This window comes from Lemur catta, chromosome 1, assembly GCF_020740605.2.
Source record: "Lemur catta isolate mLemCat1 chromosome 1, mLemCat1.pri, whole genome shotgun sequence".
Taxonomy (NCBI): Eukaryota; Metazoa; Chordata; class Mammalia; order Primates; family Lemuridae; genus Lemur; species Lemur catta.
In genome coordinates, this window is record NC_059128.1 from 222,897,312 (window position 1) to 222,910,991 (window position 13,680).

Below are 13,680 nucleotides of genomic sequence, written 5' to 3' on the forward strand. Positions count from 1 at the left end.
GATAGGACTAGAAACTTCTGGTGTGTGGTGTCGTCTCTGTGAACTGTTCACATCAGACTCATGGAAACACGTTCCTGTGACTGAATCGGTCTCAGAGGCCATCCAGTCTCAGGGTATTGCAGGCTGCAGCATAAATCAGTGGTTTGGTACTAGTTTTTTAATAAACTAATCAGAATATAAATGAAATAATGGGAGTATAACATACTTAGTGAGGATAAGTACTGTTTCATGAAACTTCATTGTGGACATGTGCGTTATACTAGGCTGTGAGGTAAAATACATTTCTTACTGTGGGCCACGGACGAAAATGCTAGAAAGCCACTGACTGTACTTCAGCCTCTCACTGGATAAGGGAAGGGCGTGAGGAAGGAGCACAGAATCCACCAGTGCTCCTTGTCAGTGGGCCTTTCCCAGGGGGTTGAGAGTGTGAGGACCACATCTCCTCCTTCTGAGACACCCTCATGGAGCAGAGGGTGCCAGGCTCATAGTAGGTGCTTACTAAGCCTTGGGCGTGGGGTTTGAGAGGACGGTGCCGAGGGCAGCATCCCGCTATCTCTTGCCTTTCAGAAACAGCATCGCCGCTTCTGCTGTCTGCGCCTTCAACCTCAGTGCCATCTCCCAGGCTTTCAATGGCCCATTTCGCTACCAGGAGAACCCCAGGGCTGCCTGGCTCCCCATCGCCAACCCCATCCCCAACTTCCAGGTACAGCTTCTCCCTGCCTTCCCCTTTCTTCACACACTGCCTTCCCCCCAGACTACCAGCCACAGGCCGATTCCCAACTGCCTAGCACAACACCAGACCTGTCCCTGCTGGTCTACCCCCATTTCTGGGGTCCTCTACGGTTCCCTAAGACGGTGGTAACCTCTAAGACTGTGAGTGGGAAGGGGACAGTAGGGGGGAGGCAGAACAAGGGAGCATGCTCTGAGCCATCCTGAGTGTGAGCCCACACCTCCAAGGAGGCAGGGAGGGGGGACCCAGTCTAGGGGACCAGGAAGGCACTACACAAGCCGTCTGGCCAGAATTCAGGGATTTTAGCTGGAGTTTGTTCACCGTGTGTCCAGCATGGGTACTAATGCCTGGAGAGTCTCTGAGTGCTAGGAGTAGTCAGGGCCCTGCCATGGGTAGTGTGAGCATCCCCCATCCTGTGATGGAGATGGGAAAAGAACAAGGGGGAAGAAGAGGCTGCTGATGGTTGACTTCCATGTCCCTCCAACTTCCTGCTCAGGGGTGGTGTGGAGCTGGGAGGGACCTCAGGCTTTGCCCTCCAGCAATCCTGACCCAGGTCTAGCCTGTCTCTGTGTGACCTTGGGCAAGCCACCCAAGCTCTTTGAGTCTCTTTTTCCCTATCCAAAACCAGGGATAATACCATAAAGGATGACACGCCATAGATAAGTGCAGGGGCTGATATGCCTGGCATGTAGTAGATGCTCAGTAAAGGTGACTGCCTTCCAGCTTCACTTTAGAAGGCATAAAAACCCTGAGCTGTCTTTACCAAAAAAGAAAAATTAGCGAGGCTCATGGCCTGCCTGTAGTCTCAGCTACTCCGGAGGCTGAGGCAGGAGAATCGCTTGAGCCCAAGAGTTTGAGGCTGCAGTGAGTTATGATGATGCCTCTGCACTCTACCCAGGGTGAGGAGCGAGACTCTGTCTCAAAAACAAACAAACAAACAAACAAACAAGAAAGTGCTGAGCTGCTAGGGACACAGGAGAGGGAAGGGAGGACTTGGCTCAGTGTGGGAGAGGGACACCTATAGCAACAGCATAAAACCCAGAACACTTGTTGTCCACACTCAAATGATCTGTTTTTAGACAGTCCGGCACCCTTTGCTCTCCCCGCTCCTCTTCCCCTGCCCTGGTAGGTCTGGGTGCTAGGAGTGGTCAGGCCCCGTTGCATCCTTCCCTGGAAAGGGTTCAGGGGACCCAGCAGGGATATTGGGGGCGGGGGACGCTGGAGAATCAGCGTCTGCCCGTGGCCACCTGGGTTACAATGAGGAAGGAGGGGGTGGGGGTCGCGGCAGCCAGGCGGCTGGGCGCGTGTGACCCGGCTCCCCGCCGCAGTGCGGCACCCTGCCCGAGACCGGCCCCAACGAGAACCTGACGGAGCGCAGCCTGCAGGACGCGCAGCGCCTCTTCCTGATGAGCGAAGCCGTGCAGCCGGTAACACCGGAGCCCTGTGTCACCCAGGACAGCGTGCGCTTCTCACACCTCGTGGTGGACCTCGTGCAGGCCAAGGACACGCTCTACCACGTGCTCTACATCGGTACCGGTGAGCCGCCTGGCCCGACCTGGGCTGCAGGTGGGGAGGAGGCTGAGGGGCGGGGGCGGGGCTGCGAGCTGCCCGGGCCTTCAAGGCCACTTCGTCTGCCCCGCGCCCCCAGAGTCGGGCACCATCCTGAAGGCACTGTCCACGGCGAGCCGCAGCCTCCGCGGCTGCTACCTGGAGGAGCTGCACGTGCTGCCCCCCGCGCGCCGCGAGCCCCTGCGCAGCCTGCGCATCCTGCACAGCGCGCGCGCGCTCTTCGTGGGGCTGAGCGACGGCGTGCTGCGCGTGCCGCTGGAGCGCTGCGCCGCCTACCGCGGCCAGGGGTAAGCCGGGCCGCGGGGAGGGCGGGCCCCGGGGGCGCCCCCGGCCTCCCGCTGCAGGGGTGGCCCTTCAGGGGTGGGCTCTGGAGTCAGGGCGACCTGGGGCGCATCCCAGCACTGTCTCCAGCTGTGTGCCTTTGGACAAGTCACTTGGCCTCTCTGAACCTCGCTGGATTTTTGTGAGGCTTAATGGGGATAATCTGCATAAAGCACTTGTCATTGCCTGGGGGAAGAAGGTGCTTAGCAAATTGTGGTGGCTGTTGTCCCTGTTGTCAACCCCATAGTTAGGGCCTGTCAGCCATCTCTAGCCCACTTGGTTTATTCTCAGTCCCCTCGGTTCAGAGAGAGGTCTTTATCTTTGAGGTCACAACACTTATTGCCCAGATGGGGGGGCGATGGGAGGTGATGCTCTGAGTCAGCTCCCAGTTTTTGCTCCCTTCGCAGAGCGGGCGGTACGGGTAGGGCAGTGAGCAGCCCTGGGGACGTTGCCCTGGCTTCCCGCTGTTGCTGTGGCCGGGTCTCCCTATGGTAGCTTCAGATGGATTCACAGATTTGACAATTGTGACACCAGTGTTTAAGGGGGAAACCAAAGCCTCTTCCAAGCCAAATGGAAATGTAGCCCAGACTTCTACCACTTGAGGCTCCTCCGGGCTGCATCCCCTGGTTTGCGTGTTAATCAAAAGCTGGCATAGCCACAGCAACATGAACTTCTGTGGCCTTTGCAGTCGAGAGTCCTCCTGGCTGTGCCATCTGTCCTCAAGATTCGGAAGACAAATGGTATCCACGATGCCAGCGTTGTTCTTCAGCCCCAGTGGTGTGTGCTGGAGCTGAGCAGAGGCCTGTAGGGGAGGGGTGGGCTCAGTGTGGCAGCCGCGGAGGGGCAGGGAGAGAGGCAGACACTCTAGCTCCCCTCAGCCGCCACACATGGCTCCGTCAGTGACACACCACACATTTACTAAGCCTGCCATGTTCCAGGCACTTTGCAGGGCTGGTGGTGTGGGAGGAGGCAAGATAAAATAGACCTAAAACACTTACTTCCCTCAGACCTCCAGTTGTCTGGCTGGGAAGAGAACCCTCTGCCAGTGTCAGAGGTGTGGGGAGAGGCAGTGCGGTGTAGTGGGAAGGACTTCTCTGATGCAATTGGACACACCTGGGGCTCCATCTCAGCTTCCTCATCTATTGACTGTATGGTCCTGAGCAAGTTAATGTTTTTGAGCTTTAGCTCTCTCATCAGCAAAATGGGGAGAAATTTGATGGAGCAAATGATGTTTAATTTAGGGAGAGTTATAAGGATTGGGGCTTGTATTCAAGAAGTGCCTAGTTCAGCAAATTAATTACCAGTGGTAACTAGTATCTTTATTCGTTTGTCATCTCCACAAACCCATTTAGGAGCCCCCCAGCTTCCTAGGCTTCTGGAGTCTCAGTATCTGCAACATTGAATAGACAGCACAGCTTGGCAAGGAGTCACAGGCTTTCATATATGGCTTGTGCTCCAAGAGGTTGTAAATCCTTAAAGGCAAACCCAGGGTCCCAGTATTTTGTTATACTCCACCAGGGAGCCCTGCCCAGCCCAAGGTACAAAGTGGCCTTCTGCACATGACTGATCCTTCAGGTGACTGATTATCTGGCCTGAGAGGAGTTTGGTGCAGGAGAGGCATGAGGAATGGAATTAGGAAATGGATTGAGGCCAGCTGAGAAGGCCAAGGGAGGATTGTGACTGGAATCCCGGGGCTCTAGGTGCTGAGGTGGCGGTGGAGCCGTGGGGAGGAGCCATGGGCAGGAAGAAAAGATCAGACAGGGGTGAGCAGCACTGTCCCAGGGCAGATGGACACTGGTGAGCCAGTGTGGTCTAAGCCCCATCTGAAGGAATGGGGTCTGCAGCGGAAAGGAAGGTGCTGGGACATTTCTCCACTCACACGTTCTGGAGAGAGGAGATGGGGAGGTTGTGTAGGGGGCCCATTGCACTCCTACCCTGGAGCAAGGTGGAAAGAAGTCAGTTTGGAGTCTGAAACTTTTGTCCTATTTGGTTTCCTGAGTTTGGGGTAGGATCCCTTGATGTGTACAGTGAAAACCCTGCCATAAAGCTATAGGTGGATCCAAAAAATATAAAATGCAAGGTCACATTATTGCAAGGTTAATAAAATGACCAGAGCAAGTACGTGCAGCCACCAAGCTATGCACTCCAGGAGTCTGAGAACCAACTGCCAATCCCAGTTTATCAGAATTTCTGCTATCATGGGGTCGGTTGTCACAGGGTTTTACTGGGTCCTAGGACAGACATTTCATGCTTTTCCCCCATTCCTTCCAAAGCTGGCAGGAGGATGAGCATTGGTAAGCAGAGGCCTCTTCAGGCCCCCTCCTCTGCCCAGGACCCAGGGTCTTGTCTCCCACTGCCTGCTTTCAATCAGACAAATCTCAGCCCTGCGGGGCACAACTAAGGTCCTGGCCTGGCCAGAGAGGGACCAGGACTCCCAGGAGCAGAGGGAATGAACCACTGACTGGCTCTACAAAGCGAGCATTTCATGTACGAACCGCCCACTTCCTCCTTCCAGCAAGCCTTTCGCTCTGCCCCTGGGTGGGGGGCCGTGTCCTCTACCCCATCCCGCTCACAGTTCCCCCTGCCTGCCCATGAGCCAGCACAGCGAAGGCCCACTCTCAAGCACTTGCTCACAAGCTCTCGAGAGGCCCTTTCTACCTTGGACAGCTCCCATCGTGCGACTATTGCTGCACCTTCCCCCATCAGTCTCTGTCCTGCCTGGGAGCTCATGGAAAGGACCTGTTCCCTTTTGTGATGGCTGCTCGAGACACTGCAGTAAAAAAGACATGGTGATATATTATTGGTCTGATGGCTCCTTTTACGAAAAGAACTCTAAACTGCCACCCGTTTCTACAGTCAGAGACACATTTTAACTCTCCTTTCTGCTTGGAGCTTCCATTTTCTTAGGAGCATTTCCTGCTCTTTAAGCTCTGAAGTGGTCCCTGGCCAACGCAGTGAATGTGGCCCCACCTGATTCAGGGAGGCAGTTGTCCCTATAGTTACTCGTAAGAATAGACATCAGAGACTGGCTCCAGGGAGTCTGGAAGGCCCCCTTGGGCTGCCAGGGGTTGTCCCTGAAGCTTCAAGAGAAGAGAAAAATTCTACCCTTTAGACACCAAAAGCTGAAACCCTTGGCTCTGTTGTGTACCCCTTTAGTCTTAGGCATCCTTGGCCTCTTTGTTCAATGGAAAAATCCCTCTGAAAACTCACATACTGCTGTAAACTCCCTGTCGAGGCTCCCCCACCTTCTTTTCAGTCTAGTGCCCCCTTCTCCAAAGCCTCTTCTGTTTCTAACCTCCATTTCTGAGCCCCTGCCCAGTGTTCTCTCTAGACTCTCCCTGGCAGACCTGCTCAGAAGGGGGTGGGAGCTGGGGGAAGGAGGCAGAAGGGATCCAGGCATCCCCCGGGATGGCAGTGGGCTCTCTGGGTGCTGGAGGGACCCTCTTTCTGGCCCAGGATCTGATAATCTCTTTACGTAGCAATAGCAAATCCTGATTCCATAATCCCCACAGACTCTTTTTCTCTCCTTTGAAGTCCTACTAGCAGAGATTTGATATTTTTGTTAAAAAAAGTAAAGGATATATGTTACATGAATAAATCTGAAGGAGAAATGGAAGAAAGGAGATCTAGCCTGTGAGAAGCAGAAGCATTTGGGGCATGCAACAGTGTGGGAATCATTATCTTTTCTGGGCCATTACAGAGAGACCAGCCCTGGGGGCCGGGAAAGGGGGAACTGGGACGTGACGCCTGTCCTGGCAGCCTGGGCTAATTCTCATACCACTAAAGCACTGGACTCTGTTCCTGCCACTGAGTAGCACAAGTATGTGGATGCCACAGGTGACCCTGGACTGTACCCAGGTGTCCCTTGACCTTGTGCTGTGTTTTGAAGGATGGGCCCATAGTCACTCAGTGCGTGAAATCAGACACAGGCTCCAGTGGGAGGCAGAAGCGTGAGGGGAGAAGTGTGGTTGGGAAGCTTAGGTCTGGCCCCAGCCCTGCCATGTACAATTTGTGTAATCTTGGGAACCCCTTTCTCCCCTCTCCTTTATACAACGAGAAGGTTGTGTTATGGATCCCAGTGATTCTCATCCTGGCTCCCGCTAGAATCAGCCAGGGAGCTTTTAAAAACCCCACTATCCCCAGTGATTCTTGTTCGGGGTGGGCCCAGGTAATTACTATTTCTTAAAAGCTCCTCGGGTGATTCTAATGTGCAGCCAAGGTTGAGAGCGGCTCGGCCAAACCATCTTTAGGGCCTTTTCCAGCTCTAATGTTTTTATGACTCTACTCTCACAGCACCTGACAGGGAGGCACTACCTCTTTGGATTTCTGTTAACCACATCTGCTGCTGTGGCCCTAAGTGAGGAGCATGGGGGCCCATACTCGCAGAAAGCAGCACAATCTCTTGATTAAGTGTGCCCTCTCTGGAAGACGAGGGTTTGAGTCCTTGGTCAGCTCTCTTGTTTCCTCCATATAACATGGGGAGAACTAACAGGCCTTACCTCACTGAGTTGCTGTATTAAATTAATTCATGCTTGTAAAGTGCTTAAAGTGAAGTCTTACACACAGTAAGTGCTCAGTGAATTTAGTTGCTATGGCAGAAGACCATTGTATGGAACGAGGTGCCCAGAAGGGAGTGTCCAGGTGTGTTCTTGAGATGCAGGTGAGGCCGGGGAGCTAGTGGGCTTGAGTCCCGGGACCTCTGTCTGGCAGGGCATGCCTGGGGGCACGGGACCCGTACTGCGGCTGGGACGGGAAGCAGCAACGTTGCAGCACACTCGAGGACAGCTCCAACATGAGCCTCTGGACCCAGAACATCACAGCGTGTCCTGTGAGAATCCCTTTGTGCCCCCCACCTCAGACCTCTCCCTCAGTTAAGGCTATGACTTCCCATCAATATTCCCCAAGTGCCCTGGGATCTCATGCCTTCCCTGCCCCTACCTTGGTGACAGAGATCCTGCCCCCATGTGTGTCTGCAGGTGCGGAATGTGACACTCGATGGGGGCTTTGGCCCATGGTCACCATGGCAACCATGTGAGCACTTAGATGGGGACAACTCAGGCTCTTGCCTGTGTCGGGCCCGATCCTGTGACTCCCCCCGACCTCGCTGTGGGGGCCTTGACTGCCTGGGCCCAGCCATCCACATCGCCAACTGCTCTAGGTATGTGGAGACAAGGCTTGCATGATGTCTGCCTTGGACTGGGCTGGGGAGAACTGGGGAAATGGGGCATCCCCACCCAGGTATTTGCTAAGGGAAGGAAACAACTCAGGGGTGTTTCAGGGACTGGACAGGTGGCTAACAATGTCTGAGGCAGGAAACCTGAGCCCTGAGGGAGTTTCCATGATAGTGGGAGAGAAGTTTCTGCCTTGGGGCTCTTGATGCATAGAGGAAGGCTGGACAGGCATGGGAGTCACTCCCAAAGGCTAGCCTCAGTGAGTCTTGCTGTCCCAAACAAGAGAAATAGCCTGGGACGAGCAAGGCAAGCAGACCTGGTGCCGATCTTGGATTGCCACTGTCTGGAGGTGTGACCATGGCCAGATCACCTAACCACTCTGAGTTTCTCTCAGTGAGGGTTACAGGAGATGATGTATGTACAGAACTTGCACCCTGCCTGGTTACATGGGGACTCCATAAAATGGTTATAACAACTGACTCATGATTTTGGGCACTCTTAAAATAACTATTTCGTATACATTTATTAATTTAACCCTCACAGCAACCTCACGGGATAGGAATGCAATCATTATCGTTACTTTGAAGTTAAGGGTGCTGTGAGGCACAGGAAGTGTCAATAACTCACCCAGGGTCACACAGCCTCTAAGTGGTAGAGCCCAGATTTGAAAATTGGCATCAAAGTAGGCAAAAGTGAGTAGTATCTGAGGTTGGAGCAAGGCAGTAGGAGGAGAAAATGTGGGTTGAGTGCAAGGATTGGACAACCAAGAAGATTGAAAGGAAGGCTGCCCATTGGAAAGGCGACTGAGGCTTCTCTAAAGTGTGTGTCCTTTTGCTCGTGTGAGAAGGGGCGTCTTGTCTCTGTGTTCTTAACCCTGAGCACAGCCTGCTATATGGAGGAATGCTCTCAATACGCGCTTGAAGAATGAATGAGCAGATGAATGAATGAGTGTGCCTGAGATGACCTGCTTGGGAGCTGATACTTTCTATGCCACTGTCTGGCCCCTCCTGGCAACATACAAAATCCATCTGCCCACATGCAGACTAGATTAAGAAGCTAGGGGCATCTGTCTCTGTCCTCTCCACCCCACCAGGAATGGGGCGTGGACCCCGTGGTCATCGTGGGCGCTGTGCAGCACGTCTTGTGGGATCGGCTTCCAGGTCCGCCAGCGCAGTTGCAGCAACCCTGCTCCCCGCCACGGGGGCCGCATCTGCGTGGGCAAGAGCCGGGAGGAGCGGTGAGCGAGGGCGTGGCTGGGGTTTCTCGGCACAGGCTTCCCCGGAGGTCCCAGACTTTCCAGGCCCAGTTAGAGTGGCCTGGATTCTCCGCGCGGTGGCAGGGGAGGAGACCTCTTGTTAGGAAGAGGTGGGTACCTCTCCCTGGGGTGACGCCTCCCTCCCCGCCCCCCCCCCCCCCCAGGTTCTGTAACGAGAACACGCCTTGCCCGGTGCCCATCTTCTGGTCGTCCTGGGGCTCCTGGAGCAAGTGCAGCAGCAACTGCGGAGGCGGCGTGCAGTCGCGGCGTCGGGCCTGCGAGAACGGCAACTCCTGCCCCGGCTGCGGCGTGGTGAGGGCCACCGGGCGGGGCGCGGGGGCGAGGGCGGGCCGCGGGGGCTCCTGCCAAGGGCAGGGCTCCGACACCACCCCCGCTCCCACCCCGAAGGAGTTCAAGACGTGCAATCCCGAGGGCTGCCCAGAAGTGCGGCGCAACACTCCGTGGACGCCGTGGCTGCCCGTGAACGTGACGCAGGGCGGGGCGCGGCAGGAGCAGCGTTTCCGCTTCACGTGTCGCGCGCCCCTGCCCGACCCCCATGGCCTGCAGTTTGGCCGGAGAAGGACGGAGACGAGGACCTGTCCCGCAGACGGCTCCGGAGCCTGCGACACCGACGGTACAGCCGTGCGCCCGCCGCACCCGCCACCCTCCCTGGCAGCCCCCGAGGCAGCGGGGGCGCGGTGGGGAGTCCGGCCGCGGGGGCTCCGGGGGAGGCCTGGAGGGCGGGGTGGGGGGGCCGCCGGGCGTCCCCCAGGCGCCCCCGTCGCTGAGGCCGCGCCCCTCCGCAGCCCTGGTGGAGGATCTCCTGCGCAGCGGGAGCGCCTCCCCGCACACGGTGAGCGGGGGCTGGGCCGCCTGGGGCCCGTGGTCGTCCTGCTCCCGGGACTGCGAGCTGGGCTTCCGTGTCCGCAAGAGAACATGCACGAACCCGGAGCCCCGCAACGGGGGCCTGCCCTGCGTGGGCGACGCCGCGGAGTACCAGGACTGCAACCCCCAGGCTTGCCCAGGTAACCCTGCACGGAAGGAATCCCTGGCAAGCCCTTCATGCAGGAGACCCCAGTTCTACCCAGAAACCTCCATGCCCAGGTGACCTCTTCCCCCTGCCAACTCTGTGCAAGGGACCCCAGAGCGATTTTTCCTCCTGACCACAGACGCAGTGGCTACTCTGGTGGAGTGGGGCCTTTCCTCATCGTTCCTGTCACTTTTTTCTCCTTCCCAGTGGGATAGATTAAGGAGCTTGGTTGGAGATGGAGTTGGTTCCTCCCTCCGGGTATCCCTGCTGCTGCCTGCATTCCCTCTGCCCCAGGAGTCTGGGGGCCGTGGGGGGTGGGGAGGGTGGGCTGGCGGGGAGGCACTCTGTAACAGCCTACTGTGGGGTGGGGTGGGTGCTGAGGTCAGTGTGGCCCGGCCCGGGGTGGGTGGAAGACCGTCTTGGGCCCTGCCTGCCCCTGTAGCCCCCTCACACACCCCACCCCTTGCAGTGCGAGGTGCCTGGTCTTGCTGGACCTCATGGTCCCCATGCTCAGCCTCCTGCGGTGGGGGCCACTATCAACGCACACGTTCCTGCACCAGCCCTGCGCCCTCCCCAGGTGAGGACATCTGTCTCGGGCTGCACACGGAGGAGGCGCTATGTGCCACACAGGCCTGCCCAGGTACTAGGTGCATCTGGCTAGGGCTGAGGAGCACCGTGGAGCCTTCCTGTCCCCACTGGGCAGTTAACCTCATCCCAGCCCATCACCCACAGAAGGCTGGTCACCGTGGTCTGAGTGGAGCCCGTGCACTGAGGACGGAGCGCAGAGCCGCAGCCGGCGCTGTGAGGAGCTCGTCCCAGGGCCCAGTGCCTGTGCTGGAAACAGCAGCCAGAGTCGCCCCTGCCCCTACAGCGAGATTCCTGGTAGGTCCTCCCGCCAGCACCTTCGTACCAACCCTCCCCAGCCTGAGCTTCCAACTTCCTCCTTCTTCTGAAGCTTGTGTCCCGTGGCGGGCAGGGGTGGGAGGGAGATGCCAAGAGAGTGCTCACATCTTTGCCTAAGTGCGTACACTTGGGGCGCTGGCAGTCCTCACCTAGTGGAAGGGCCAGCCCTTCTTAGAGGTGGGGTCTGGGGAGAGCCTAGTCCTGCAGCCCAGTGCTGACCCTGGGGTCCTAGCCCAGGAGGGCCCCTCCGCTCTCCTCTCCATTCCTCTCTGCCCCTGACACCCTGTCCGCCGGTCTTTCTGCAGTGATCCTGCCGGCCTCCAGCATGGAGGAGGCCACCAGCTGTGGAGGTAAAAGGAACCAGCTGCACCTTGTGACGCCGTCCTTCTGCCCCTCCTGCACCCCGCTCCAAAGCCTGGATTCTTCCCACCTCCCGCTGCAGACAGCCATGCCTTGCTGGGCCCCCCACTGCCTTGAAGCCATGTGTAGGGTGGTCTGGGCAGTTCCATCCGTGCCCCCTAGCTAGGAGGCTGTCAACAGTCTGTACCCAAGGAAAAGTCATCCGACTCCAGACCCTCTGGTTGTCACCTCTGACTCAAGCCACAGGTTGTCCTGTGAAAGAGGCCCCCAGTGAGAGGCTACCAGCCTCCCTGTTTCCTTTGGCTCTGGCCTCAAGGCCCTTTCCTGTAGGTCTCAGAGCCTCCTGTTGTTTCTGCTGCCAGGGAGGCAGTCACGTGTCTCTCCTGAAGACACAGTGGCCCTTATCTTACCTCCTGCCTCTCCTCCCAGGGTTCAGTCTCATCCACCTGGTGGCCACGGGTGTCTCCTGCTTCCTGGGCTCTGGGCTCCTGACCTTGGCAGTGTACCTGTCTTGCCAGCACTGCCAGCGTCAGTCCCAGGAGTCCACACTGGTCCATCCTGCCACCCCCAACCACCTGCACTACAAGGGTGGGGGCACCCCCAAGAACGAGAAGTACACACCCATGGAGTTCAAGGTGGGAGCCTTCTTTTAGAAGCCTAGGGCAGGGTGAAGGGGGCAGGGTGCAGGGGTGCTGGCCCGAAGCTGGGCGTGAGCGGGCTGGGCACTTGGGCCGAGGCGGTGGTGTGAGCAGAGCACTGCAGCAGCAGTCTGAATGTTCCCTCACTGGCTGGCTCGTGGACTCCTCGCCCTGGCCTGTCCTCTTGCCTCGTCTCTCCCCTCACCCCTTTCTCTGGTTCCTTCCTCCCACAGACCCTGAACAAGAATAATTTGATCCCCGATGACAGAGCCAACTTCTACCCATTGCAGCAGACCAACGTGTACACGACCACCTACTACCCAAGCCCCCTGAACAAACACAGCTTCCGGCCTGAGGCCTCACCTGGACAACGGTGCTTCCCCAACAGCTGATACCACCGTCCTGGGGACTTGGGCTCCTTGCCTTCCTAAGGCACAGAGCAGGTGGAGATGGGACAGTGGAGCCAGTTTGGTTTTCTCCCTCTGCACTAGGCCAAAAACTTGCTGCCTTGCCCGTGGGGGTCTCACCCGGCTTCAGAGAGCTCTGGCTGGCATTGACCATGGGGGAGAGGGCTGGCTTCAGGCTGGCACCTGGCTGCAGGTCCAGCTCAGCCCAGGTCTCCCATGGCCGCCTTGTGACCCACCATCACGCTGACCCTCCCCTGCCATGCCTGGCTGCGGACCTGCTGAGCGTGTGAGAAATTGGAGAGTGGAGCTGGCGAAAGGGCAGGCTCTTGGGCTTGGGCTGGAAACAACTTCCTGTGCCCACCATGAGCTGAGTCTGATCCTCTTTGGCTGGCACCAAGAAAGGACTGGGCTATATCCTGATTATCTCTGAAAGGAACTAGTCAAATGGCCCAGTAGCTCTGGATTCTCTGCCCAGGGATGGGCCATTGTGGTGCTGCCCCAGTGTGACATAGGGGACCAAGGCCATCCTGGGTTGTCCACCTCTGCCTGGCAGTCCGTGCTTCACCCAGGGACATTCCTCTGGTCAGAGGCAGTGAGGACTGGGGACTGGAGGCTGGTCTTTGCTGAGAAGCCCTTTCATCTGGGCCGGCACAGGCCTCAGCCTTGCCCTCAATGCAGGACAGGTGGCCCGGGAGAAAGGGAGGCTCGAGGCTGCAGGAGGCAGGAGTCTGGCCACCGTGCCTCTGTGGAGACTGTCTGCCAGTTGCTGCTCAACAGAGTTGTTGGCTGAGACCTGCTTGGGAGTCTCCACTGGCCCCTCATCTGTTCAGGAACACACACACACACACACACACACACACACACACACACACACACACACACGGTCACAATCACAAGCTGCCACAGCAACAAAAAAGGTGTTGGGCTGTGGCATTATTAATTAAAGATGATATCCAGTCTCCTAATGTCACTTTGTCTTTGTATATGTGTGTGTGGGCTCTTCTCAGCATGGGCGAGTCCATCTGAGCAAGGCACTGGGGTATCAGATGGTCTTCTCAAGGTGGAGGAAGTGACCCAAGGAGAGTTTGACTTGAATAGATGATATCTTTGCATTTATGGGTGTCTGTACACACGTACATATTGCCCTAAACCCTTTTGGAAAAGAGGCTGGGGATAGATCTCACAAGTGGGACATGAGGCACCAAAGACAACACAATAGAACAGAGTTCTGCATGCGCCATTATCATCTCTTCCAGGCCACAGCTCCAGGGTGGAGATGGGCGAGTCCAGCAGGAG

General features: G+C 57.1%; 1 protein-coding gene across 3 annotated transcripts in view; it reads left to right on the top strand.

The window, feature by feature from the left end:
- Positions 1-13,345, top strand: part of SEMA5B (semaphorin 5B) — a 48,116-nt gene extending 34,771 nt beyond the window's left edge. For 2 of the 3 annotated variants that reach the window (XM_045540132.1, XM_045540135.1), the window contains 14 exons: positions 568-703; positions 2,059-2,266; positions 2,379-2,586; positions 7,331-7,448; positions 7,597-7,778; positions 8,885-9,028; positions 9,211-9,358; positions 9,455-9,680; positions 9,853-10,071; positions 10,546-10,716; positions 10,809-10,958; positions 11,285-11,329; positions 11,769-11,974; positions 12,211-13,345. In XM_045540132.1, coding sequence (XP_045396088.1) covers positions 568-703; positions 2,059-2,266; positions 2,379-2,586; positions 7,331-7,448; positions 7,597-7,778; positions 8,885-9,028; positions 9,211-9,358; positions 9,455-9,680; positions 9,853-10,071; positions 10,546-10,716; positions 10,809-10,958; positions 11,285-11,329; positions 11,769-11,974; positions 12,211-12,369 — 2,320 coding nt within the window. In that variant the 3' untranslated portion in view covers positions 12,370-13,345. The remainder of the gene's footprint in view (positions 1-567; positions 704-2,058; positions 2,267-2,378; positions 2,587-7,330; positions 7,449-7,596; positions 7,779-8,884; positions 9,029-9,210; positions 9,359-9,454; positions 9,681-9,852; positions 10,072-10,545; positions 10,717-10,808; positions 10,959-11,284; positions 11,330-11,768; positions 11,975-12,210) is intronic. The other variant, XM_045540134.1, reaches the window with a different exon arrangement.
- The last annotated feature ends 335 nt before the right edge of the window (positions 13,346-13,680 follow it).